The following is a 25,508-nucleotide window of genomic DNA, read 5'->3' as shown; positions in this document are numbered from 1 at the left end:
CCAATTAGTCTCTTTACCTTTCAGAAACAGTTTGGAAAACAGGACCTTAATTCAAACTCAGCTTGATTTCTGTGCTGAAAATAAGAGATGTCGGCGATATGAAACAGGAAACATTGATTAAGTTTCATCTGAATTTTAAAAGCTAAATGCTTGGAAAAGCTCTAGTCATTTGCAACAATCACGTTTATATCTACATTGATGAAAATGAGGTACTGCTAAATTTCAGAATCATTCTCGGCTCTGGAAGGCATTTCATATTGTCTAAAGTCTTAAGAGAGGGTGCTGAGGAAGCACCTGATGTGACATGGTGAATATTAAGAACACAGAGTCCTTTTGTTTGCAGTTGTGCCTTTTCTTTGATGCTAAAACCTAGCATCCAAGAATTACCAATGATTTTGAAATAGACGAACCTATGTTTTCTAAAGATAGTTCAGGAGGAAGAGATGTGTTGTGCTCAAGTGTAATTATTTGTTTTGACTCTAGAGGTTCCTACTCCCCAGTGGACTTTAAAAAATCATTTCCATAATGCTTTTAGAACTTCTAAGTAGAAAATATGGGAGCAGCAGGGGATTGACATTTAGTTTATTAGATCAGAACTGAGGTTTCTCACCCTGATGCCTGCAGTTACTGAAAAGGCACCCTTTCCCCAGAGAAACTCCCCCCACCCCCCACCCCCAACACACATATCTGTGTGTCCAGAACCAGCAAGAAATGGTATTTATTCAGTTGGGTTTCATTTTGTAAGTTGACTTTTGAATCCTTTCTTAGAATTTCTATACACCATATTAGTTTCCCTTGCACATACAAATTGAGTGATAATAATGTAAGTGATACATACATGTGCATTCTATGTATCAGAATCTGTTCTAATGGCTTTGTGTATATTAATTTGTTATTCATCACAACAATCTCAGGAGGAATGTGAGGCATAACGAGAGTGAGTAACTTGCAACCCCATGGACTATAGCCCACCAGGTTCCTCTGTCCATGGGATTATTCCAGCAAGAACACTGGAGTGGGTTGCCATTTCCTCCTCCAGAGGATCTTTCTGACACAGGAATCGAACCTGTGTCTTTTATGTCTCCTGCATTGGCAGATGGGTTCTTCACCACTAGCACTGCCTGGGAAGCCCTCCCAAGGTGAAACAGCTGGCAAAAGGCAGAGCTGGGGTTTGAAGCTCTGACAAACACTACAATAGACTTCCTCTATATAAATTTTGCTTCCTGAGGCAGCAGAATAAATGAGCAGTAGAGTGGTCTAAACAAAGTCAGACTGGCTTTTGGTCTCTGTTCTCTCAGCCTAGTAGTTCACGATTAGGTGAGGGTCTGTATACACACATATAGTTAGGTAGGAAGGGTGTTACTACAATGAACTGTAAGTTCCAATGGGCAGATAAAAGTAACATACTGAACTGACTACAAAAGATTTATACAGGCCTTTTATGATTGCAAGATGAGCTTAAGCCTGAAACATCTGGACCAATAAATAGAACCAAATATGCAGATGTGCTTTCTAAGAAATCAATCAACTTATGAAGAAAGAGTCTGACATTTCCATTAAAAAAGAACTTTAGATTATTCACTGATAATGCAAAATCATTTTCTACAGTAATAACAGAACCAAAATTTTGTAACCCACCCCAACACAAATTATCACCCTCTCATTAAAATCACTAATTTCTAGTTCAGAAAGTCAGTCAGTCCTCAAAGCTAGCTATATTGGAACCAATACCAAATAAAGGAGATTAAGTGGCTATGCAAAGAAATTATCAATCATCTGTCAAGAACCAGTGCTTCTTAATGTGAAAAAGGTCACTTAATTTGCCCATGGGGAGTTGCAGACAGGGAGCTATGTATACCCTGGAATCATCATTCATATAACTTAATTAACTATAAGCTCTCTGAGGAGCAAAGATCATATCTCACACATCTTTGTATATCTTGCGTCTGACTTACGGAGGCAATCAAGAAATACATATTAATTTGATGCAGTAATTGCTACAGAATGTTATTGATGTGCATCATATATAATTTATTATATATGCCCAGTTGATCAAACAGGCAATTTCCATATGCACAAAAAACTAGAAAAACCTGAACTGTGAACCCCAATCCTGCCAGTGCTTTTTGGACCTAAGTTAAAACGAAAGGAGGAAAAGTATCATATCCTCCAGTAGAGGGAGCCAGATTTTAAGTGTTAACCAAATCACAATTTACTCTCGAGCACTGTTTGCCAGATCCAGAAAGAGGAAATCAGCACTTTGATACATAATCTTCATTTCTGAATCTTACATAATACAGCAAAAAAATGGTATCATAGAGGCCAACACTAAAGACAAGATTTTTCCTAGTAATAGTAATTGTTACTTCTTTTTCAACCATTCTCAGTCAGTTTCATCAGAAGTGGTAGGAGATTTACAACCATTTATTCAGCTTGTGGGTCTCTGAGTTCAAGTAAAACTTACAGATATATAAAGATGTCACTATAGCTTGGTATTTTTTTTTAAGTGGGAACTTTTTCATTTACAGGTAAAGAGAAGTCTTTTGGTTTTTTACTGAGATATAATTGACATATAACATTGTATTTATTTTAGGCATACAACATAATGACATCCAAAATACAATATATACAATATACAACATAGAACACAATATTGTGAAATGATCACTACATATAGTTACAATTTTTTTCTTGTGATGAGAACTTTAAGATTTACTTTCTTAGAAACTTTGAAATATGCAATAGAATATTATTAACTATACTTCCAATGTTGTACATGACATCCTCAGGACTTACGCATCTTACAACTGGAAGTTTATACATTTTGACCACCTTCATCCACTTACCCCACTCTTCTGCATCTGGCAACCACTCTTTTCTCTGTATCTATGCGTTTGGTGGTTTTTGTTTGTTTAGATTCTACATATCAGTGAGATCATATAGTATTTGTCTTTCTCTATTTGACATTTCATTTAGCATAATGCCCTTAAGATCCATCCATCTTGTTACAAATGGCAGGATTTCTTTCTTTTTTATGTGCCGAGAGCCAGCTCACGAGATAGATCCCCACTCATGACAGAGTCATGAGGAGAAGGACTGACGAGCAGAGCAACTCAGGCCTCAGGGATTCTCGAGAGGCTGTCTCAGTGCTCACCTTAAAAATGACATCTCTCTTTCTGATGCTTGCTATAATAAACCTCTTCTTATTTTCTGTGACTTAGGCAAAAGGCCTTTCCTGACTCCCTTCTAAAACAGATCATTCTGAAACCTCAAACCAACAAGCCCCCTGAACGGTAGCACCCTAAATAAAATTATCTGGGATATAGAGTATGCTGATCTAAATTCCTTTTGCTAACATATTGGTTTGTTTAATAAATGTACCTGTGCCTTTGGAGCTAATGTGCATAACTGCTCCCTAGTAATAAAATCAGCATTGAGAGCCTCCGCACAGAAAGACCCTATGGGCACAAAACCCTTCACAGGAAAAAAGTCTTGTTAGGAAATACAAAAAATATTACTTTGTGAAACTGTCACTTAATCTATATTTACTCACTATGTTTTTACTCTTAACGTATTTAGCCTATATAATAAAAGCATAATAGTTAGAGATTTATATAAGTAGAAGTTTAGCTTTAATACAAATAATAAGACAATTGTTGATTTAACTGATGATTCTTACTTAGAGCTGAATTTTAGCTTGCTGTTCTTTGACTTTATGGAACTACATTCTTTTCTGTTAAGCTCAAGCATAGAGTAAATTACCAAAAACAGGTTTTACCTTAAAACTTCCTGTTGATGAATTCTTTCCTGATGTGCCCTATACAAAAGTGTTCTGATTGATCAACCTTTATCAATAGAGAGTCACAAGGTGTTAGCAGGCCACCAGGCCAGAAGATGATGTAAACAAAATGAGGCTTTTTGTAACTAAAGACATGCAAACGACTTCGATGAGGGTCGAAACTGCTAGCCCATTGAGCTAACTTGATAGGCCCATTAAGATATACCCATTAAGCTAAGTTGGTATGTTCCTTGAACCAAGTTGGTATGTCCCTTAAGCTGAATCGGTATGTCCCTTAAGCTGAATTGGTATGACTCTATACTTTACATTTGTTTCTATATACCACTAAAAATATAAAAGCTGTCTTAAAAAATAATAAAGTGGGGAGACACTTGGAAACGCTGAGACTCGCTGTGTCTTCTCATTCGTATCGCTGACGCCGTCCATCCTGAGGGAACCCCTGGACCTGCTGGAGCTGGACTCCGGCATTTATGACTAAATAACAGTCCATTGTGTGTGTATATATATATATACATATTATATAAAATGTATATATGTACACTGTGTATATATATATAATATGTTTTATCCATTTACTCATCAATGGACACTTAGGTTGTTTCCATATTGTGATTATTGTTAAGTAATAAGGACTGATGTTGAAGCTGAAACTCCAATACTTTGGCCACCTCATGCAAAGAGTTGACTCATTGGAAAAGACCCTAATGCTGGGTAGGATTGGGGGCAGGAGGAGAAGGGGACGACAGAGGATGAAATGGTTGGATGGCATCACCGACTCGATGGACATGGGTTTCGGTAGACTCCGGGAGTGGGTGATGGACAGAGAGGCCTGGCATGCTGCAATTCATGGGGTCGCAAAGAGTCGGATACGACTGAGCGACTGAACTGAACTGAACTGAATGCTATAATGAACAGAGTAGTGCAGATATCTCTTCAAGATAGTGATTTCATTTCTTTGGATAAATACTTAGAAGTTGAATTGCTAGATCATATGATGGTTCTATTCTTAATTTTTTTGAGGAAACTCCATAATGCTTACCATATTTGCTGTACCAATTTATATTCCCATCAACAGTGTACAAGTGTTCCCTTTTCTTCACATCCTCTCCAAAACTTATCTATTGTTTTTTGATAATAGTCATTCTAACAGGTTTGAGGTAATATCTCATTGTGGTTCTGATTTGCATTTTCCTGATTAGTTATGTTGATGTACTTGTTTGGTCATCTGTATGTCTTCTTTTGAAAAATGTTCATTTGCTTCTCTTCCCATTTTTAAATTGGATTGTTTTCTGTTTCTATTGAGTTGTATGAGTTCTTTATATATTTTGAGTATTAATCCTTTATCAGATATATGATTTCTTGTATTTTCTCCCATCTATAAATTGTTTTTTAATTTTGTTGATGATTTCCTTTTCTGTTCAAAAACTAAAGCTTTTTAACTTGGTATAGTCCCACTTGTTTATTTTTTCTTTTGTTGCCTTTGCTTTTGTTATCAAATTTGAAAGATCATTGCTGGGACCAAAGACCAATGTCAAGGAGCTGTCTTTCTTCCAGGAGTTTTATGGTTTCATGGCTTGGGGTCTTACATTTAGCTCTTTAATCCATTTTCAGTTTATTTTTGTGTATGGTGTACTTACACAGTTTCATTCTTCTGCATGTGACTGTCCAGTTTTCCCAACACCACTTATTGAAGAGATTATCCCCTCCTCATTGTGAATTCTCAGCTGAAAAGTCTTCATTAAGGACAGTATTTGGGGAAAATGGATCATGATGGCAGAGAAGAAGAATGTGGAACTCACCTCCCTCCACAAACACATCAAAAATACATTTGTATGTGGAACAATTCTCATGAAAAGCTAACAGGAACTGGCAGAAGAACTGCACAGTCAAAGCTACAAGAAAGATCTCCATGTAATGAAGTAGGTTGGAATAAAGGCATGAGGTTGGGACCTGTGCCCTGGAAGGATTCTGAAAGGAAGAGAAGGTTCACGTGGGTGGGTCCTTGCTCTGGGGAGTAGGCAGATTGAGCCACAGTCCAGACAACTCAGTCCTGGGGTCCTGTACAGAGGAGACAACACTCCTTGGCTGCTGGGAGAACTACTGGGACAGACGGAAGGGCTAGAGAAGCCTAGACTCTACTTGAGAGGATTGTGTGTGCTGGCTTGCCAACAGTCATGGTGGAGAGAGCCTTGCATTGATGACTGTTGTCTTGTCAGTCTCCCCAGTCCAATGGGGCAAACACTTCAGCCTTGCTCACTCCACACCAAAGCTTGGCATGAGATCTGGGCCAGCCGAGCCCTGGAAAAAGATTTAGTCTAGCTATGCACAAACAGACTGGGGGGGCTCGAGTGTGGTCTGGGTGGGGCAGAGGTGGCCATTGTCAGCGCATGCATGGGGCGGTGGTGCTGCAGGAGTGTGCACATGTCATCTCCCAGAGCACCATGACCCTGCCCACTCCATACTGCAGCTTAACACAGCATCTGGGGCAGACAGGTCCTGGGAGAAGACTGCCACAGAGGCAGCCCAGATCTCTGGCAGCCGCATAGACACCTCAATCCCTGCAGCCACAACACCCTCACTCCCAGCCCCAACCTGGTGGATGTTCCGGCTCTACCCACTCCACACCACAGCCTTGCACTAGATCTGGGATGACCACAGCAAGGGAAGGGATGCTACCTTGGGCTGTTCCTAAGTGGAGCCACAGATATCCACACAGGTGGCACATCAGTCCTCAGTGAGCACATGAGCCCCACTTGCTTTAGGAATCACTTCTTTTGGGGCATGGCATGCACTCAAAGGAAATGGAGACTGGGTGACTTCTACTCTAACAACTGAGGAGCAGACCACACCACACCCTGACAAGGTGGTGACAGCTATAAAGCAGAGGTGAAGCCCCCACCTCACACCCTACACAGGCTTTGGATCCTCTGACACCAACCACACCCCCTTCGAGGTGAAAGTGTCCAGCAAACCCTGAGGAAAGATGTGGTTGGTGTCCATATCAAAAAGAACTCTCACACCAAAGACATCAGACACACACAGTGTACACACGGATCCTCCCACATAAAAACACTCCTTCTTCAAGACCACAGTAGATAACTGTTTCTCCTAAATTCATAGAGTGAAAGAAAGTTAGGGAAAATAAAAAAGCAGAGGAACTACTCCCAATTAAAAGAGCAAGAGAAATCCCCTGAAAGAACAAATAAAGAAACAGAACTCATAACTCTACCAGAACCTGAGTTCAAAAAAAGTGGTAATAAAAATGCTAACCAGGTTAAGAAAGAGCGTTAATAGAAATGCAGATCACTATAATAAGGAATTAGAAACTATGAAGATGAACCAATAAAAAATTAGATAATTCAACTTCTAAAAGCAATCTAGAAGCAGTGAATAGTCAACTAAATGACACAGAAGAACAAATAAGTGTTGTGCAATATAGAATAATGGAAATCAACCAATCAGAATAGCAGATAGAAAGACAAATTAAAAAAATGAAAGCAACACACAAAAGTCTATAGGGAATAATATAAAATGTGCCAACGTATGCATAATAGCGGTTTCAAAGGAGAAGAGAAAGAGAAAGGGATGGAAAATGTACTTGAAGAAATTATACCTGAAAACTTCCCAAATGTGAAAAAGGAAACAGATAGCCAGGTACGGGAAGCACATGCATGCATGCATGCTCAGGAAGCACAGAGGGTCCCAAACAAGATGAACCCAAACAGATCCACAGCATGATATATAATTAAAATGGCAAAGGTTAAAGATAAAGAGAGGATTCTAAAAGCAGCAAGAGAAAAACAAAGGGTCATATACAAGTTCTCTAAGAATTTCACCAGACTTCTTTGATCTCATCTAATCTATTAACTTCCCCTCAGTCTACTCTGCGTGCATGCTCAGTCGCTTCAGTAGTGTCCGACTCTTTGTGACCCCATAGACTATAACCCGCCAGGCTTCAACTCTAAATCTTAAACTTCTCTGTCTGCTGCTCTCAACAAGTATTTATTGAGCATCAGTTATATGCCACACTCTGTTCTACATACTGGGCATACAGAATTGAAATACTCCTGTCTTCATGGAACTCATGTTCTATTTATCCTCAGAACTAGCCCAGCCTGAATATCTTAAACCCTGGTAATATTCTCTCTTATCACAAACTTTCACCCTCTCATTTTCTCATCCCCTCACTATTCCAAATTCCATAACTTCACCTTACAAGGTCCTGCAGTCTCTTGGCCATTCCAAACATCCATGCCTGACCATGCTTTCCTTATTACAGAGTTTGGACCCATGCATAATATAGCACTTCATCAACACTCTTAAGAGTTTCAACTGTTTATTCCTTTTATCTACACACCTTCATCCATGAGGATTTTCTTACTTTTCATAAGTAAACTCAGTTTTAATTACTAACTATATATCTACCACAGAAAACCCTCATAACTCCAGGTTATTCTTCTGGGTCCCATTCCCATTATATCCAACTACCTGCTAGACGTCCCCACCTGGATGTCCCAAACTCAACATGTCCCAAATAGAACTCATCTTCATCCACATTTCCACTTTTCCTTCAGTGTTCTCTATCCTCATCAATGGTACCACTGATGTCATCTTGGATTCCCACCTCTCCCCCTCCATATCTAGTTAATCACTAAGACCTGCCAACTCTAAATCATAAACTTCTCTGTCTGCTGCTCTCTGTCCACAATGACAACATTTCTCTCCTCACTTTTATGGTAGCTTCTTCACTGGTCCTTCTGCTTCTAGTCATGCTCCTTCCAAGCATTCTCCACACTGCCTTTATCTTTCTAATCATATTTCTTATCATATTACTCACTGCTTAAAGCTCAAAATATCCTGGATCAAGTCCTTTCTTCTCCATGATATACTTGGCTTTTTATGATCTGGTATCTATCTTCCTCTACTGCCTCAGTATCTTAGTCAGTTTTGGTTACTATGACAAAATACCATAGACTGCATACCTTAAACAATGAGCATTTATTTCTCATAGTTCTGGAGGCTGGGAAGTCCAAGATTAAGATGCAGGACGACTAGGTGTCTGATGAAGTCTCTCTTCCTGGCTTGTGGACAGACATTCTCTGTGTCCTCACATGGTGGGGAAAGAGGGAGGTGGTAGGAGCAAACTCTGGTCTCTTCATTCATTCCAAACAAAGACCCCACCCTCATGACCTCATCTAAACCTAATTGCCTCCCAAACACCTATCTCATAATACCATCACACTGGAGGTCAAAACTTCAACTTACGAATTTCCTTGAAGACATAGACATTTAGTCAATAACACTTAGCTTCCATCATTCCTGCCACTCTCCCAATCAAGGCATTTTCTAAAATTCATCCTGCCTCTGTGACTTTTCTCTAGCTATTGGCTCTGTCTAGAATTCTCTCCTCCTCTCACCTTGCTCAATGTAAAAATAATCACTTTCTTTTAGGCAAATGTATGCTCTTTCATCATGTTTCAACTTATTGAGTAGCCTTCTCTGACTTCTCCCAACAGACCAAAGAACATCTCTAGAATTTCATTACATTTGCACAGCACACATCTCTATTACAGAAATCATATTACTGTCTATTTATAGGTTTATTTCCCATATAATCTATGGTTTTAGATACAAGCCAGTCCTAGTTACTTAATAAATATTTGTGAAATGAGTAAGTAAATATATGGACAACATACATTTCTAACAACATGGCATACTAGATCTTCTGCTTTGAAATGTATTTACTATTCAGAAACCATTTATAGTACCTATTTTTTTTAACATTGGAAAGCAACTTAGCCAACCCCTCAAGTTCAAAGGTTTTCTTTAATAAACTTTCAAATTGAGGTATAATATACATATTGAATGGGCTTCCCTGGTAGCTCAGCTGGTAAAGAATCCGCCTGCAATGCCAGAGACCTGGGTTCAAATCCTGAGTTTCAAAGATCCCCTGGAGGAGGGAATGGCAACCCACTCCAGTATTCTTGCCTGGAGAATCCCCATGGACAGAGAAGCCTGGCAGGCTACATTCCATGGGGTTGCAAAGAGTTGGACATGACTGAGCAACTAAGCACAGCACAGCATACATATTGAAAATAAGCATACAAAAGTTTACAGCCCAGTGAATTTTCACAAAGTGAATACAGTGTGGTAACTACCAGCTGGATCAAGAAACAGAGCATTATGCTCCCTGAAGCAGCTCTAATGCCCCTCCTAGTCATACTGTGACCCCCTAAAATAATCACCATTTCAACTTCTAATTGAAAGGTTAATTTTCCCTTAATTATATGTTTTGAACTTTTTATAAATAAAATTACAGAGTTCTTCTTTTTTTGGCATTTGTGAACTCAACTATCTTTTCTTTACTTTTTTTTTTTTGCCTACCAGATTTCTTTTTTGGAACCAGTTTTACTGAATTCATGTAGAAGTGTTTTAGCCATATAAAAAATAAGGCATTTAACCCAAGCAAATTGCCTTATGGAAAATACAAATTTCATATTACAAGGCTTGGCTATCAAATATCATATCTTTGTAACAATTTCTCAGTCAACATCTTCAGGTGCCAGCATTTACCATGAACGCTTTTTAAAATGTTTCAATGAAATTTTCATTTTAGAATATTTTTAGATTTACACAAAAGTTGTACAGAGTTCTCACATACCTCTCACTTGGTTTTCCCTATCATTAGCATTAGAACAGTACATATGTCACAGTTAAAGAACTAATGCTGATGTATTATTACTAAGTCCTTACTTCATTCAATTCTCCTTAGTTTTTATACAATGCTCTTCTGTTCCAGGATCACCATGCACAATGTCACATTACATTTAGTAATCATATGTCCTTAGGCTCCTCTTGGCTATGACAGTTTCTCAGATTTTCCTTGTTTTCGATGACCTTGAAAATTTTGATGAATACTGGTAAGATATTTCACAGAGTGTTCCTTAATTGGGATTTATCTGTTTTCCCACGCTTCAACTGGAGTGAGGGGATTTTAGAGGAAGACCACAGAGGTCAAGTGCCATTTTCTTCATATAACATCAAGGGTGTGTGCGTGCTTTCAGTTGCTCAGTGGTGTCCAACTCTTTGTGACCCCATGGACTGCAGCCCACCAGGCTCCTTTGTCCATGTAATTTTTCAGGCAAGAATACTGGTATGGGTTGCTATTTCCTACTCCAGGGGATCTTCTCAACCCAGGGATCAAACCCACATCTCTGTATTTCCTTCATTGCAGGTGGATTCTTCAATGATGAGTCACTGGGGGCACCTATCAAGGGTAGACACTACTTATTACTGCTAATGTTGACCTTGATCACTGGGTTGAGGTAATGTTTACTAGGAGTGTTCACTACAAACTTACTCTTCTTTCCCTATTTCCATACTATTTGGAAGAAAGTCACTATGTGCTGCATAACTGAATAAATTGTATGTTATGCTCACATGCCCTACTGTTCTACTGTTTAGTTCTTCTGTTTAGAACTAAAATTCTAGAAATAGAGATTTATTTGCTACTGTTTAGCTCTAAACATCTAGAAATATTTAAAAATTCCATCACTGATACTTTCCCATGAATGATCACCACCCTCACATCATATAAAGCAGCGACTGAAAGGTGAAATGATCTGCTTACCCTCCACTCAGAAAAACTCCTTCCCCTACTCCAGGACTTGAACTGAGGCAGGCTCATTCTTCAGAGAAATCTAAGGTTCTGTAGCATACCATCTGTCTGGCAATCTCTTGAGATACTTTTCTCTGCCTGATTTCTCTAAAGTGAGAGGCATTAAATTTGCCTCCACACTTACTTCATCTGCTTTTTAAAAATCATCTTATCCTGCCTCTGGATTACCCATTTCCTTGAGTCTTTTACTGTCTTTCATAGCCACTGTTTAACAATTATCCAATAAAATCAGAAATGCCAACAGCCTTTTTCCTTCTATTTTCCTGCTTTATGAAAGAGCTTTTTGCATACTCCACTGGACTTTAAACTACTTATGAGAAAGAGGCATTCTGAAAAGAAATGCTCTCTACTTTACGATTTCCCTATGTTCTTTTCTTCAGTTGGCTTGAAAAGAAAAGTGTTTTCAGATTCCTACATTTGCTTGAGGCTTTTAGAAATATTTCTTTGTTTGATGTACTTCAGTTTTTAAAAAGTCACTATATATACTATGCAGTTTGTTTTTTAAGTAATGAATAAGGACTTTCTTGTGGCCAATTCTGGGGTCTCATTTTTAAAAAAAGCCCAATCAACTCTTTAATTGCCAGAGTCATATTGGCTATCTTATCAGTATAGTATCTGAAATAAGCCTACTCAGAGTTTGTATACATATTTAATAAAAATATGAATTAAAAGTACCTAACATGTACAATATTGAAAAATACTCTTTTAATCCATTTTTTAAATCTCTCCTCACTCTCCAATTACAACTTGAATTTATCCTCTCCCAAATGTCTCCAAATTTGTTTTCTTACTTGGCAACTCCACCCACTGTATAGACTTAAGTTTAATTAAATGCAATTTTTTTCTAACAGTTCTTAAGATTAGGCCAAAAGCCTATAGAATCTAACATTCTAATGTTCAATAAATAAATGGACATATATTACGCACCTATATGAATTCAACACATTAAGTTTTAAGGGAAAAAAGACTTGTTAATCCTTGGTCTGGTAGTACAATAGAGAATAAAGTACTTATAATCAATGAATACTTGATCCTGCCTATATTAAAATGATAATTGGAACCCTAGGCCACAAGTTTTAGTCGTGTTTAATGAAAATCTCAGAGTGAAATGTGACACAAGTCATTTTTAGAAGGTAAAGCGGAGTTAGCCATTACCCTTCATTTAGAAAGATAAGGGAGAAGAGTTGAACATGTACATGCCAATTATCATAACATTTAATGTGAATTTATACTTCATCATCATGAAGTTGGATTTCTGTCTAAGTCTGTTTACTAAAAGAAGTACTTGGGCTTTTTTTCCTTATTAGTAGTACTGGAATTTTTTTTGAAATTAGGAAAATCTCTTATTATTTCTGCAATATCCCACTATTCACTGTAAAAATCATGATAATGGCTTTTTCACAACTTCATAAATTATAGAAAAATTATTTTCCACCTTCTTTACAGAAGTTCCCCCCACAACCACCCTCCCTTGCTGAGTCCCAGAGACCTGTGAGCCCTGTGAGGGAGGCTCAGCCCACACACATCTGTGGTACACTGAGGCAGGCCACCCACAGAAGGCCTGCAGCATGGCACTTGTGGCTGGCAGGCCACAGTATAGGAGTTTAAAAAAAAAGAAGAAGAAAAGAAAAAGTCTGCTTCACCTATGAATATGGTTTTTACTACACAATAAATATTAATTTTGCTCTCCATCCGTATTTAGAAAATGCTTAGAGTGATGTTTTCCCTATTTTCCATTACATACGAATACCCTAGAATATATGAAAAAACATTCCCAGCAAAAATGATTCTGTGATGAAATAAGCCCAGGAAATACTAGATTAAATAAGAGTAAACTGCCTTCTATTCTACAGAATTTCTCAGGGTCTTTGATATTTGAACGTGTGTTTTGATGCTCCGAGATAGAGATATGGCATATATTATTCCCCAGTGACATTTGGCTAACAGAACACTTCCTTGAAGAAACACCTGTTAAAATCTCCAGACCAAATTTTTGGAAGTGAGAGATTAATAGAGAGAGCAATGGAGAAAGAAATTAAAATGACTATTGGGAAGATAGTGATGCTATTAATAGCAATAGGAAATAGGAGAGACAAATTTGCAATGGAAGATTATTTCATCTTGAATATAATGAGGTTCCTTTCCTGTCTGGTGGAGATAAGCAGCATATATGAGACTCAAGTTCAGGAGAGAGGTCAGGTTATTGATTATTATTAATTAGAAGTCTTCTACTACATAGCCTTAGCACTCTGATACATTACAATGGCTTGTGAGATAGGTCACAAGTAACTTTTTACTAACATTGGTTGAAATACCAAGTTTGCAAAAGCTTTACACTTTCAAAGAAAATAGTATTATAGGCTTTTCTGCATGTAATGAATGATACAAAGAAAATTTATTTTTTCAGCAACTAGTGACTGAATGGGTACTTTGATAAATCTGAGGGTGGCAGCTGGGCTTCCAGGGCCTCACATCAATAGTAGTAGGCAGATTCCCTGCATGAGACAAGGAAAATGGTATGAGTTCAAGTCTTAAAATAGGAAATGGTTTGGTGAATGGAGGGATGCAAGAGAAGGAGGAGGATGAAGAAACGTGAGAGCAGAGACACTTAATGGAGGTTTTTAATTAAACTGTCACATGCTATGTGATATAACTTACCCTCACATCCCAGTAACTGAAGTAAGTTTTCAAAAAATCATATACTGAGTGTGGTTTGATTTTTTTTAAAAGAAAGCAATGTTTTGTTTGGCAGAGTATCAAGACAACACTCAGATGCATGAAAAGAAGGGACAGTCAAGATCTAGGTGGCCAATTTGGTGGATTCTGTTGGCTACCTGCTCAACATCTGCTTTCCTCTTCTTTCTTCCTGACATCCTGCTTTACATCAGGTAGCCATGTAACAGAATCCAGTGGAAGCCAACCCCATTTGCAGTTCAGGAGGAGATTCTGGCTTGTCTAAGCCAGTCATGGCATCCCCCTTGCCAGAGATGGTTTTAGGAATGTGCAAATGACCCCATTCTGGCCACTGAGATATACATGAAGGAGACTCAGGGAAGTCTTCCTAGCTTCTGAGAAATACATCAAAGAAAGGAAAGTCATTCTCTTTCCTTTGAACATTTCATGCCTGGACATGAGGGCCAGAACAACTTCATCCATTATGTGGCCAGTCTGAGGAGGGCAGAGGCAAGAGAACTCAGGAGCCAGGACACAGCAGACCAAGGGTCTGTCCTACCTTTGAACTTCATGTTACTTGAGATCATAAAAGCACGTACTGTTTCAGCCAGTCTAAGAATTTTGTTTCTTGCAAGCAGAAGTATGTGAACTACTTATATGCCTATAATAATATCACTCTCATTGACCTACATTCTGAAAAGCTTTTCCAGGTGGGAGAGAAAGCAGCACAGTTAAACCCAGCCTGATCTAAATATTTCATAATTTGTAGCCAATCTCCTCTATATCATACCTTTGAAAAATGCTTTACTGATTGTTATACCCACCCTCTTCTCCCATCTGAATGCATTCTGTATACTATTATATTAGTCAGGATTCTCCAGAGGAACAAAACCAACAGGATGTGTATGTGCATGTGTGTGTGTGTGTGTGTGTGTAGATAGATAGATTTTAAGGAATTGACTCATGATTTATGGAGGTTGGCAAGTCCAAAATCTGCATGGTGGGCTCTTAGGCTGCAGACTAGGAAGAGCTGATGTTGCAGTTGAAGTCAGAAGGAAGTCTGTTGCAGTATTCCTTCTTGCTCAAGGGAGGTCAGCATTTTTGTTCTATCCAGGCCTTCAAACAACTGGAAGAGGCCCATCATATTTTAAAGGCAATCTGCTTTACTCAAAGTCTACCAATTTAATTGTAGATCTCATCCAAAAACACCCTCACAGAAAATATCCAGAACAATATTTGATGAAATATCTGGGCACCGTAGCTCAGTCAAGTTGACACATGAAATTGACCACAACTATTTTTTTTCAGTTCCCAACCAATTTCCTGGGACCTCATTGCACTTTGGGCATATTCAAGGCATTATGTCATACATGTGAATATTTTCTGTCATTGGCATCACAATAAATAAAAGAAAAAAATGAATTCCACATAAAGGTAATAGTAGAGTCTAAGGCACTGTATACAGAGAGCAGGGTAAAAGTCAACCCAGGGAAATACCTGGGTGTTACAGTTAGGAAAAGTAAGTCAAGCCAGTGAAAGAGGAGTTGAAGGGGGCAGGGCAGTGCATCTATGACTCACAAAAGGACTCTTGGGTCAACGTTGCCACTGTTGTGAGAAATGGAGGGTGTCAGAGTCCAGAAGACAATGTTGGGACTAGGTCTGTAAGAGCGCATCTGTTTAGGGATCCAGGCAGGAAGCAGATAGCTGTTCGATTTGGTTTATTTAAGAAGCATTTAGTATAGTATTTAAAAAGGTATGGGAAATATGAGAAGGAAGCAGGAAAATGACAAGGTACCCAGGTAGTATTAAGGAAGAACAAAGAATGTGAGCACTGGAGAAGTATTTACCTTTCCTATGTCAGAAGGAACTTGGGAAAGGAGAGGCTCCTGGAGCCAAGGACTGCATGACAAGAGATGGGACCATCTGTCAATGGATAAAATCAGCCTGTATCAACCTAGTCAAGAGGGAACAGGGCACGGAAATACTCTGACTTCACTTCGATTTTCTTGATTGCCTGTTGGTGCTCCCACTGACTAAACCAATGGGAAGCCAGAGTGGGGTTGCCAGATAAAACACAACACATCCAGTTAAATTTGAATTTCTGGTTAAGTCTAAGTATTCATATTGCATATGACATGGGACATACTTGCATTAAAGACTTATCCTTTTACTGGAAATTCTAATTTAGCCTGATGTCCTATATTTTCATTTGCTAAACCAGTCAACCCTAAGCCAGAGGGCAATTGAGTCCGCTGAAGCATCTCTAAAGCACAGCCTCTCAGGGTCTAGAACAGGAAGAGGAAGAGTGGGGAGTGGATCTGAAGGGCAATAGTTGATAGGAAGCACAGATGATCGCAGAAGCCAGACAAGAAGGAGTGGCTGGGGCAAAAGGTGCAGACAACTAAGTATCATCCACTTTTTGAGAATGCCACTGGTGGTTTGAGAGAGGAGCAGGATTAAGGGGTGGAGTGCATAGCTGATGCAGCAAAGTGCAGAAGGGACAACCTCTCAAAAGCCTATTTGGAGAGTCCACAGCCCTTTTCTTCCCCATTTGTGGGGCTCCTTTAATGCTTCTCCTCCAAAAGGAGTCATTTATGTTGGTGCCCTGGATGCTCTCTAGAAAACACTCTTTATCTTTACCTTGAAGGATAAGGACATAGAAAATGATATTTGTGGATAGGCAAAGCTTTTGAGATTTCATGTTTAACTTTTAACCAGATTGCTCACTAGTATTTAGCAACTCAGGAGAAGAGATAAATCTAATTTTTCTCAAGAATCCTCAGAGCTGAACTATTACAAGTTTTTTCTTCAAGTACATCTCTTCCTTGCATTGCTGTATACCAAGACTGCAGACTGTATAAAATCTTCTCTTGTTACAAATTTTACTATTTGGTCAATCTCTATATTTTTAAGACTCATGTAGTGTTAATATAAATTAAGCTTTCATAAAGAGAATATAAATTTTTAAATAATATTTTTATCTGGAAGATGGGAATTGGTACCTGTTTTTTTCTTCTTTTTCCTTTTAACTGAAGCTCTGTAGAGTACTTACTTCCATGGCTAATTCTTGGTCATCTATAGTGCTGTAAATAGATATGCCATGGAGAAGTCAAATTTGAATGTCATTCATTTTGATATTTTGGTTACTTATTTCAGCTTTTTGATTTCTTTGTTTTACTTCACTGGGACAGCTGCTGTCCACTCCCAGTATGTGATAGAAAGGTGACTTACATCAGTAAGATAGTTTGTGTTCAGACAATCAAAAGATGACAAAATCCTGTCACTTATTAAATACTTCTCAAGCCCATAACACAAACAGAAGGCTTGAGTAGAGATAAAATGAACCATCACCAGGGACCTTCAGAGTACTTATGAAGCAATTTCATTTTCTACAGTAAGAAATTTAAGTGAGGAAGGCTTGAGACAAATACAAAAAAGGCAAACTAAATATTTATCTTCAAACATCCAATTCAGGACCATCATTCTCCAAGTTTGTAGCTACCACAGGCAGTTGCAGTTTATATAACCAAATCTGTACACAGACTGTGAACCTGAGAAAGCTAGTGTGCACGCTGATTTTCTTTCAGTGCCGCATTTCTTCAAAACAACTTTCCTCTCCACTCCTCTTCCACGCCATCTTTTCAGCCTTCAGTGTTACTAGCTGCCTTCATCACACCCATTGTGCTACACTGTTCAACTTTCACCATCTTTGGGACATGAGAAGTACTCATTCAAATTAATGCTCTGGCTTGTGAGCAATTTTTTTTTTTTTTTTACTTGAAGTAGTATTTCAGTCAGATTAATAGATGCTTTGGCAAACTGTTTACCATGCAGGGCATAAATTTTCTTAGGTCATTTTTGCTAACTCCTCCCATTTTCCCAAGATTATAACAGAAACTCTTGGTAATATAAACCTGTTAATTACCTGAGTCTTCTTAGCTAACCCCATTCTGATCATATGGATTGCAATTATTGTCAATTATCCATACACTCACCATACCAGTATATGATTATGACAGATGTCTTTATACTAATTTCCTCAGCATTTCTGAGTTCCCACTGTGTTTTAGACACAAGTGGCCCTCAATGAGTAGACATGATGCCTCCTCTCTAAAAACTATTAAATGGTAATAAGAAAAGCAGGTGAGTGCCATAATAGAGACACACAAAAAGCACAAATGATGGGGGAGCAACTAATATCAGACTTAAGGAGAATTTGGGGATAATGTTCAGAGTGAGGACTGTTTCTAAAACAGTCAGAAATGGCCACAATTCTATGTTTTGAGCCTCTAAGTACATGGCAAGCTTCTATCTTTTGGTTCGTAAAAATAATGGCTGATAAATTATTAATACATGGAAAAACAAGAATTTCAGATGCAGGTAACATCAGGCAGAAAGTGGTCAGGCTAAAGAAATAAAGACCTAGCTTTCTATTAGGAAGATCAGGTGGGCCATGGATTGTGTGCCCATTTGACAAACTGGCCACAACACAGGACTGGAAAGTCAGAGGCTAAATGAACAGTATCTCCTTAATCTCTTAAGAGTTGAAGCATACTTTGCTCAACAGTGAATATGTGAAGAGTTCTGAGATTATTTTCAGATGATCTTGGTTTGAATTCCAACAAGTCCCTTCACCAATTTGAGGCTTAAGTGCCAAAGAGAAGTACTAATGATAATCACACACAAACACACACACATACACATATACACACACAGTATTCACTGAAATTGTTGCGATGATGAAATGTAAATATATTAAAAGTGATGGCACATGTTGGTTCTCAGCTCTAATTATCAACTCTAAATCTGTATATTCTGTACTTTAGCCCCTGATCACTTTTAAGAAACTCAATTTAGTCTTCTCACCTGTGTAATTATTGCCTCCTACAACTTATAAGCCTGGATGACTTGGGTTCAGGGTATCAGCAAACCTCCTGAAATGGTAGCTAGCCCTGGATGGATGGTACTATCCTGTCGCTCCAGACACTAAGTCGTGTCTGACTGTTTGTGACCCCATGGACAGCAGCATGCCAGGCTCCTCTGTCAGCTCTTTGCATCAGCTTCAGCAACAGTCCTTGCAATGAATATTCTGGGTTGATTTCATTTAGGATTAATTGGTTTGACCTCCTTGCTGTCCAAGGGATCCTCAAGAGTCATCTCGAGCACCACAGTTTGAAAGCATCAGTTCTTCTGCACCCAGCCTTCTTTATGGTCCAACTCTTCCATCCACACATGACTACTGGAAAAACCATAGCTTTATGGTTTTTTGGACTATATGGATCTTTTTGTCAGCAAAGTGATGTTTCTGCTTTTTAATATACAGTCCAGGTTTTGTCATAAGCTTTCCCTCCAAGGAGCAAGCATTCTTTAATTTCATGACTGCAGTCACCAACTGCAGTGATTTTGGAGCCCCCCAAAATAAACCAACTCAATGGACATGAGTTTGAGCAAACTCCAGGAGTTGGTGATGGACAGGGAAGCCTGATGTGCTGCAGTCCATGGGGTCGCAAAGAGTCGGACACGACTGAGCGACTGAACTGAAGTGAAGAAAATAAAATTTGTCACTGCTTCCATTTTTTCCTACAACGTGCTTAACTTAAGGGCTAGTTGCCTTCCTGAGTTAGGAACTGCTTTGATTCTTCAGCTGCAATGAGGTAGTTCTAGAACATCAGGAGATAGAAGTCAATGTATTATTTTTTCTTATTTCTTTGTTCTTTGTTTGCACTATTTCCAGATCTGTGACAAAGGAAGAACTTCTCATAATTCTTAGCTATCCAGGACCCCTGAGTGGAGGGATTTACTTTGCCTTAGGGATTGATCCAAAAGGGTTATCCTAGCTCATAACTAGGCTCCATGAACACCAACAACTTGGGCCACAAGTGACAAAAAAGCACCAATTATGTTACCAATTTAAAACAAATGGGCAAGATTCCCTCTTGACTCTCTTGTAGAAGTACTGAGCAGGAAGAGGCATAATTTTTGTACAAAGGACTTTGCATAAGAAGCATGCAACGGCACAGACTGTGGTCGACTGCAAAAATAGACAGAAATTACCCCCTCCTTCTACCCACACTCTTTGGTAGAGCCCACCCAGACAGACTCCAGGCTGAACTCCTGACTCGCTCCAGCCAGGCTTTAGTAAGCATGACACAAGCAGATGTCTGACAAACCCTTGTGCACAGAAGCATCCCCATTTGCTTCTCTTGTGATCCCTGCATTACTACCAAATGAATAAGCCCAGTCTGTTCTGCCACATGATGAACTACTCATGGCCAGGATGTCTCTGACATCCCAGCTATCTTTGAACCAAGTGCCAACTAGGTGAGGTCATCCTAGAACCATCCAGCCTCAAAACAGAAACCACCAGTGGACCACAGAACAATAAGAAATAGTATTTTTTCTTTAAGTCAGTATGTTTTCAGGTAGTTAGCAAAAGCTAATTGATAAAATTATGTATTCTCTTTCACGGTTGCCAAGTATAAATACATTATATGTATGTAAGTGTGTACATATATATACATATATGCATGCATACTTTGTCTTTTGGAAATGGGCACACAGACCTTAATAATAACTTGTTAAATATTCACAATTGATTTAATCTTCTTCCAAAGGAAAGGAAAACTTCATTACTTAGTGATGTTAGAATATTTCTCAATATTCTTAACAGGAACATTTGTAACTTTTTCAGGGCAAAGGTCTGGATTTCATTAGACCGTCAAAGGAGTTCATGAGCATAGCAGGGTGAGATCCACACTTACAAGGAAAATTCTAGTATGAAGGAAGACTGTTAGAGAATGAGCTGAGTTTGATTCCTGGAAAACAAGCCCTAGTAACTATCCGGACAAATGAAAAGCAGCACTGTGTGATGCAACATTAAAGAACAGAATTTTATGGATAATTTCAGTATTACTTATTGTTATCATTCACTGTATCATCACTATCATTATCAAAAATATTCGTTAAACCACATATGTGCAATACAAATTTTCACTTGACAGTGCTTTTCTACAAGATCTTCCAGGTTCTATTCATTTTCAAATATTCTGTTGTGTTGGAACAGAAATTCCAGTATTTGTTTTTACATAAAATCTCCCAAGCTACTTCTCAAGCCAACAAAACTTTTTTTTTTTTCAGATTTATGTGTTTCAATTTTTTTGAAAATTATATTACAAATAGGTTATGATCTTAAAAGCTAAATAACCCAATTTAAAATTGAAAATGGATCTAAATAAAGGCTTCTCCAAGGAAGATACACAAATGGTCAATAACCACATAGAAAGATGCTCAACATTACTAGCCATCAGGAAAACACAAATCAAAACCACAATGAGACACTACTTCACACCCACTAGGATGGCTATAAGCAAAACAATAGAAAACAACAGATGTTGGCAAGTATGTGAAGAAACTGCGATCCTCAAGCATTGCTGATGGAAATGTAAAATACACTAGAAAATAGTTTGGCAGTTCATCAAAAGGTTAAGCATAGAGTTAACATGTGACCCAGCAGTTTCACTGCTACCTAGATGCTCAAGAGAAATGAAAACATATGTCCACACAAAAACTCATACATAAATATTCATAGCAGCATTATTTTTTATAGTCCAAAGACAGAAATAACCCAATGTCCATCAACTGATGAATGGATAAACTGTAGTATAGCTATAAAATGGAATATTATTCAGCCAAAGAAGATGGAGCACTGATATTTCATTCAACATGAAACCTTCAAAACATTGTACATGAAAGAAACCAATCACAAGAGACCATGCATATGATTCCACTGACATATAATATACAGAATAGGTAAATCTATAGAGACAGAAAGGACTTCCCAGGTGGCTCAGTGTCACCATGCAGGAGACGCAGGAGACATGGGTTCGACCCCGGGTCAGCAAGATACCCTGGAGGAGGGCATGGCAACCCACTCCAGTATTCTTGCCTGGAGAATCCCATGGACAGAGGAGCCTGGTGGGCTACAGTCCAAAGGGTCACAAAAAGTCTGTCACAACCAAAGTGACTAAGCATGCACACCCACATATATGCACATAGAGACAGAAAGTAGATTAGTGGTTGTTCAGAACCAAGAGATGGGGAGGCAATGGGGAATGACAGCTAATGGGTGAGGAGTTTCTTTTGCGGATGGTGAGAACATTCTAAATTGTGGTGATAGTAGCACACCTCTATGAATATACCAAAAATCACTGAATTACACACTTTAAGGGTGAACTTTATAATTTGTGAATCATATCTCAATAAAGCTATTAAATTTTTGATAAAGCTTATGATCTTAATATTTGGAACACTGATTTACTGTGTGGGGTTTTGTTTGGGTTTTCCACTTTTATTTACAATATTTGCCTCAGGCTTACTCCACCACAGCTATTTAGAGGGCAATAGAGTCGGACATGACTACTGGGTATTGGCAAACTGCCCTCCTGCTCACTCTGAAATAAAGTTAGCTTTTGGCCAGCACAGCTTTAAGAAAGGAAGTTTCTGTCTCTCTGTTGTTGATGGTAGCAATACCAGCAATTCTATGGGCTCACCCACCCTGCCACCTACCTGTACTCTATGTCCCATAGAAAGGACTTTTACCATTTCTGCCTAGGGTCTTGGTAAATTTGGAGTTTTTCTGTGCCTCTAGAAAAATGCGCACTGAAATCCAGGGAGTGATTTTCCTCCGTAAATAAACCAGTGAGGGGCTTCCCTGGTGGCTCAGTGGTAAAGAATCCGCCTGCCAATGCAGGAAACATGGGTTTGATCCCTGATCAGAGAAGATCCCACATACCGTGGGGCAACTAAGCTTGCATGCCACAACTGCTGAGCATGTGGTCCAAAACCTGGGAGCCACAACTACTGAGCTTGCGTGCCCCAGAGCCCATGCTCAGCAACAAGAGGAGCCACTGCAACGAGAAGCTTGTGCACCACAACTAGAGAGTATTCCATGCAGTAATGAAGACCCAGCACAGCCATAAATAAATAAATAAACATTTTTAAAAAATACTCACTTCCTCTCTCAGCACAAAGGGATTCCCAGTATAAACCAGTGAATCTGAGATTTCCCTATTCAGTATTTCTAAGGTGAAGCCATCCACCCACTCTCCATCTCTATTTTATTTTTTTTTGGCTTGAAAAAATGTATTATCTTACAGCTTTTTGGGTCAGAAGTCTGGCACAGCTCTCACTGGAATAAAATCAAGATGTTAGCAGGTTGTGCTCCTTTCCAGAGGCTCTTGGAGAGAATCTGTACCCTGCTCATTTGGGTTGTTGGAGGAATTCAGTTCCTTGTGGTTATAAGACGGTCCATCTCTATTTTCTACATCATATTGTAGGGTACGGAGTTAGAGAAGGCGAGGTTCAGAATAAGAACGAGACTGGAACTTTACAGGAGCAGATCACCTTTAATGAGGTGAGAAGGGGCAGCAGTCAGATTAGTGAGCTGCTGCCCTTACCCAAGAAAAGAGTAAGTATATATATGCATGTATGTGGAAAGTTACTGTCTTAAGGGGGCCTGTTCTTCTCCAAGGTTGTTCGGAGTAGTTATCTCTTAAATGGCTGCGGCAAGGAATTTTGGAGATAGGCCAGAGGCTGGACCAGCTGGAAGCTGGGCGTAATCAACCTTAATGTCCATTTTTTTCTCTTCCAGTGAGGGAGTTTTTTGTTTTGCATAGAATGGTGGGGAGAATAGAACTCCTGGAGGGGAGTTTTAACTCCAGGCTATTTTGAGCCATGTAACTTTCCTTCACATATACTACAGGATCTTGATTCCTACTTGAACTCAATCAGATTTGCTGTCCCTACTATTAGGATGTGGCCTCTGCCTTTATTTATCATCTTAATCTCAGACACCAAGAATCTGCCAATTTTGCCATTTTTCTACCACCTCTTTCCCTCTACAACTTATTTCATATTTTCCCAACCTCTCCTTTGGTAAAGGGTCACAGTGCCTCCACAAATAAGTATACCAGGTGAGAACTGAAGCAAAATGGTGAACTTACCCCATCCAGAGAGGGCCTCCCATCATACCCCTGATGATTGCTGCTGTATCAAGATCAGACCAGTGCTGCCAGATCTGTAAATGTGCCAAGGACATAAGAATTCAAATTTTAAAGCAAAATGTCCTAGTCTATAAAACGTTGCTCAATTTTTTAAAATTAAAGAAAAAAACCACTGAAGATTAAATAAAATTTATTGTGGGCCAAATTTAATCAAGGACCACCACAGCAGTCTGCACTCTGCCATGGTGAGCTCACACCAACAGTTCAGACATAATATCATATAAAGGCCAAAAGAAAAATACTGAACAAATATGAACACTAACTGTATAAAAACACACAAGATAGAGTGTTATTTTGGCATCTCAGGTGGAATCTTTCGAAGTATATGTGTGGAACTATTAGAAGATAGTGCAGTCATTTCCTAAAGAAAACATTCTCCAACAATATCTGAGTTTCATCTTTTATTGTTTGAAATGGTCTCTGATACTGGTGAGTGAACCATTAAAGCAGTTACCTAAAGAAATCCAAATCAACACAAAATAATTACTTCTGAAAAATCTAAGTAATCTTTCATTTTTTCAATGCATCATTTTATTCAACTAGTTTAAATACAATCCCCCTTATTTCATTCTCCTAATCAAACAAAAACTGATTTCTAAATTGATCCCTTGTGACAGACCCAGGTTATTTATGTAAAATGTAATGCTAATCATTGTGACAATATAGAATTCCTGCTAAAGACGGTGAATTTTTTTTTCTAAGTAAACGGCAAGTTCAAAGGTCAGTATGGCCATTGAGACTTTTCCCTTACAAAAAGAAAAACAAATTATAAGTAGCTTGACATACAGATTTGCATACTTCAAACTGCTGTCCATTCTAGATGTTAATGAATGTTCAGAGTGATTAAACTTGAATTTATAGTTTATGGAAGGAAAGGTAATCCACTAGAATAGGTTCTATATAAAGGATTAATATTACATGTTTATATATAATATACATATTTATACATACATATTTGTGTATATGTACAGACACTGAAGCAGCAAGAAACTATAGTAAAACTCTGCTGGTGAATGCTTCCTTGCCATTTCCACATTTTCTTTATTTTCATTTCCCTATTCACAAGACTTATGTTCTCACCTGTATTTTGCTAATCACATTAACATTTATCATGAAATACTATTTCATGAATTTCTTTTTTTTAAGAAAAATAATGAGAGTAAATTTAGCTTAGGCTGACCAAATAAATAAACCCTTCCTCAGAAAAAATGAAACTTCAAATGCACCTCAAAGTTCAACTAGAATCTGCTATTTATGTAACCCTGGGAAAGCTACTTGAAACTTTGTCTCTGCTCAT

General features: G+C 38.5%; 1 protein-coding gene across 30 annotated transcripts in view; it reads right to left on the bottom strand.

Moving 5' to 3' along the window:
• The window catches only part of CFAP95 (cilia and flagella associated protein 95), a 243,907-nt gene that overhangs the window by 123,026 nt on the left and 95,373 nt on the right, over positions 1-25,508 (bottom strand). For 18 of the 30 annotated variants that reach the window (XM_081504635.1, XM_081504593.1, XM_081504620.1 and 15 more), the window contains one exon: positions 24,152-24,225. The exons of 2 other annotated variants lie outside the window; for them this stretch is intronic. In XM_081504635.1, coding sequence (XP_081360761.1) covers positions 24,206-24,225 — 20 coding nt within the window. In that variant the 3' untranslated portion in view covers positions 24,152-24,205. Of the gene's footprint in view, positions 1-13,839; positions 13,973-17,152; positions 17,234-23,303; positions 23,553-24,151; positions 24,226-24,324; positions 24,666-25,508 lie in introns of those variants that run through there. 10 more of the 30 variants (XM_081504761.1, XM_081504570.1, XM_081504637.1 and 7 more) reach the window with 5 other exon arrangements.

The sequence above is a fragment of the Giraffa tippelskirchi genome, chromosome 1, assembly GCF_054371585.1.
Source record: "Giraffa tippelskirchi isolate mGirTip1 chromosome 1, T2T-mGirTip1v1.2.pri, whole genome shotgun sequence".
NCBI lineage: Eukaryota > Metazoa > Chordata > Mammalia > Artiodactyla > Giraffidae > Giraffa > Giraffa tippelskirchi.
The sequence above is the reverse complement of the archived record's forward strand: the minus strand, read 5'-3'. Positions and strand labels throughout refer to the sequence as shown.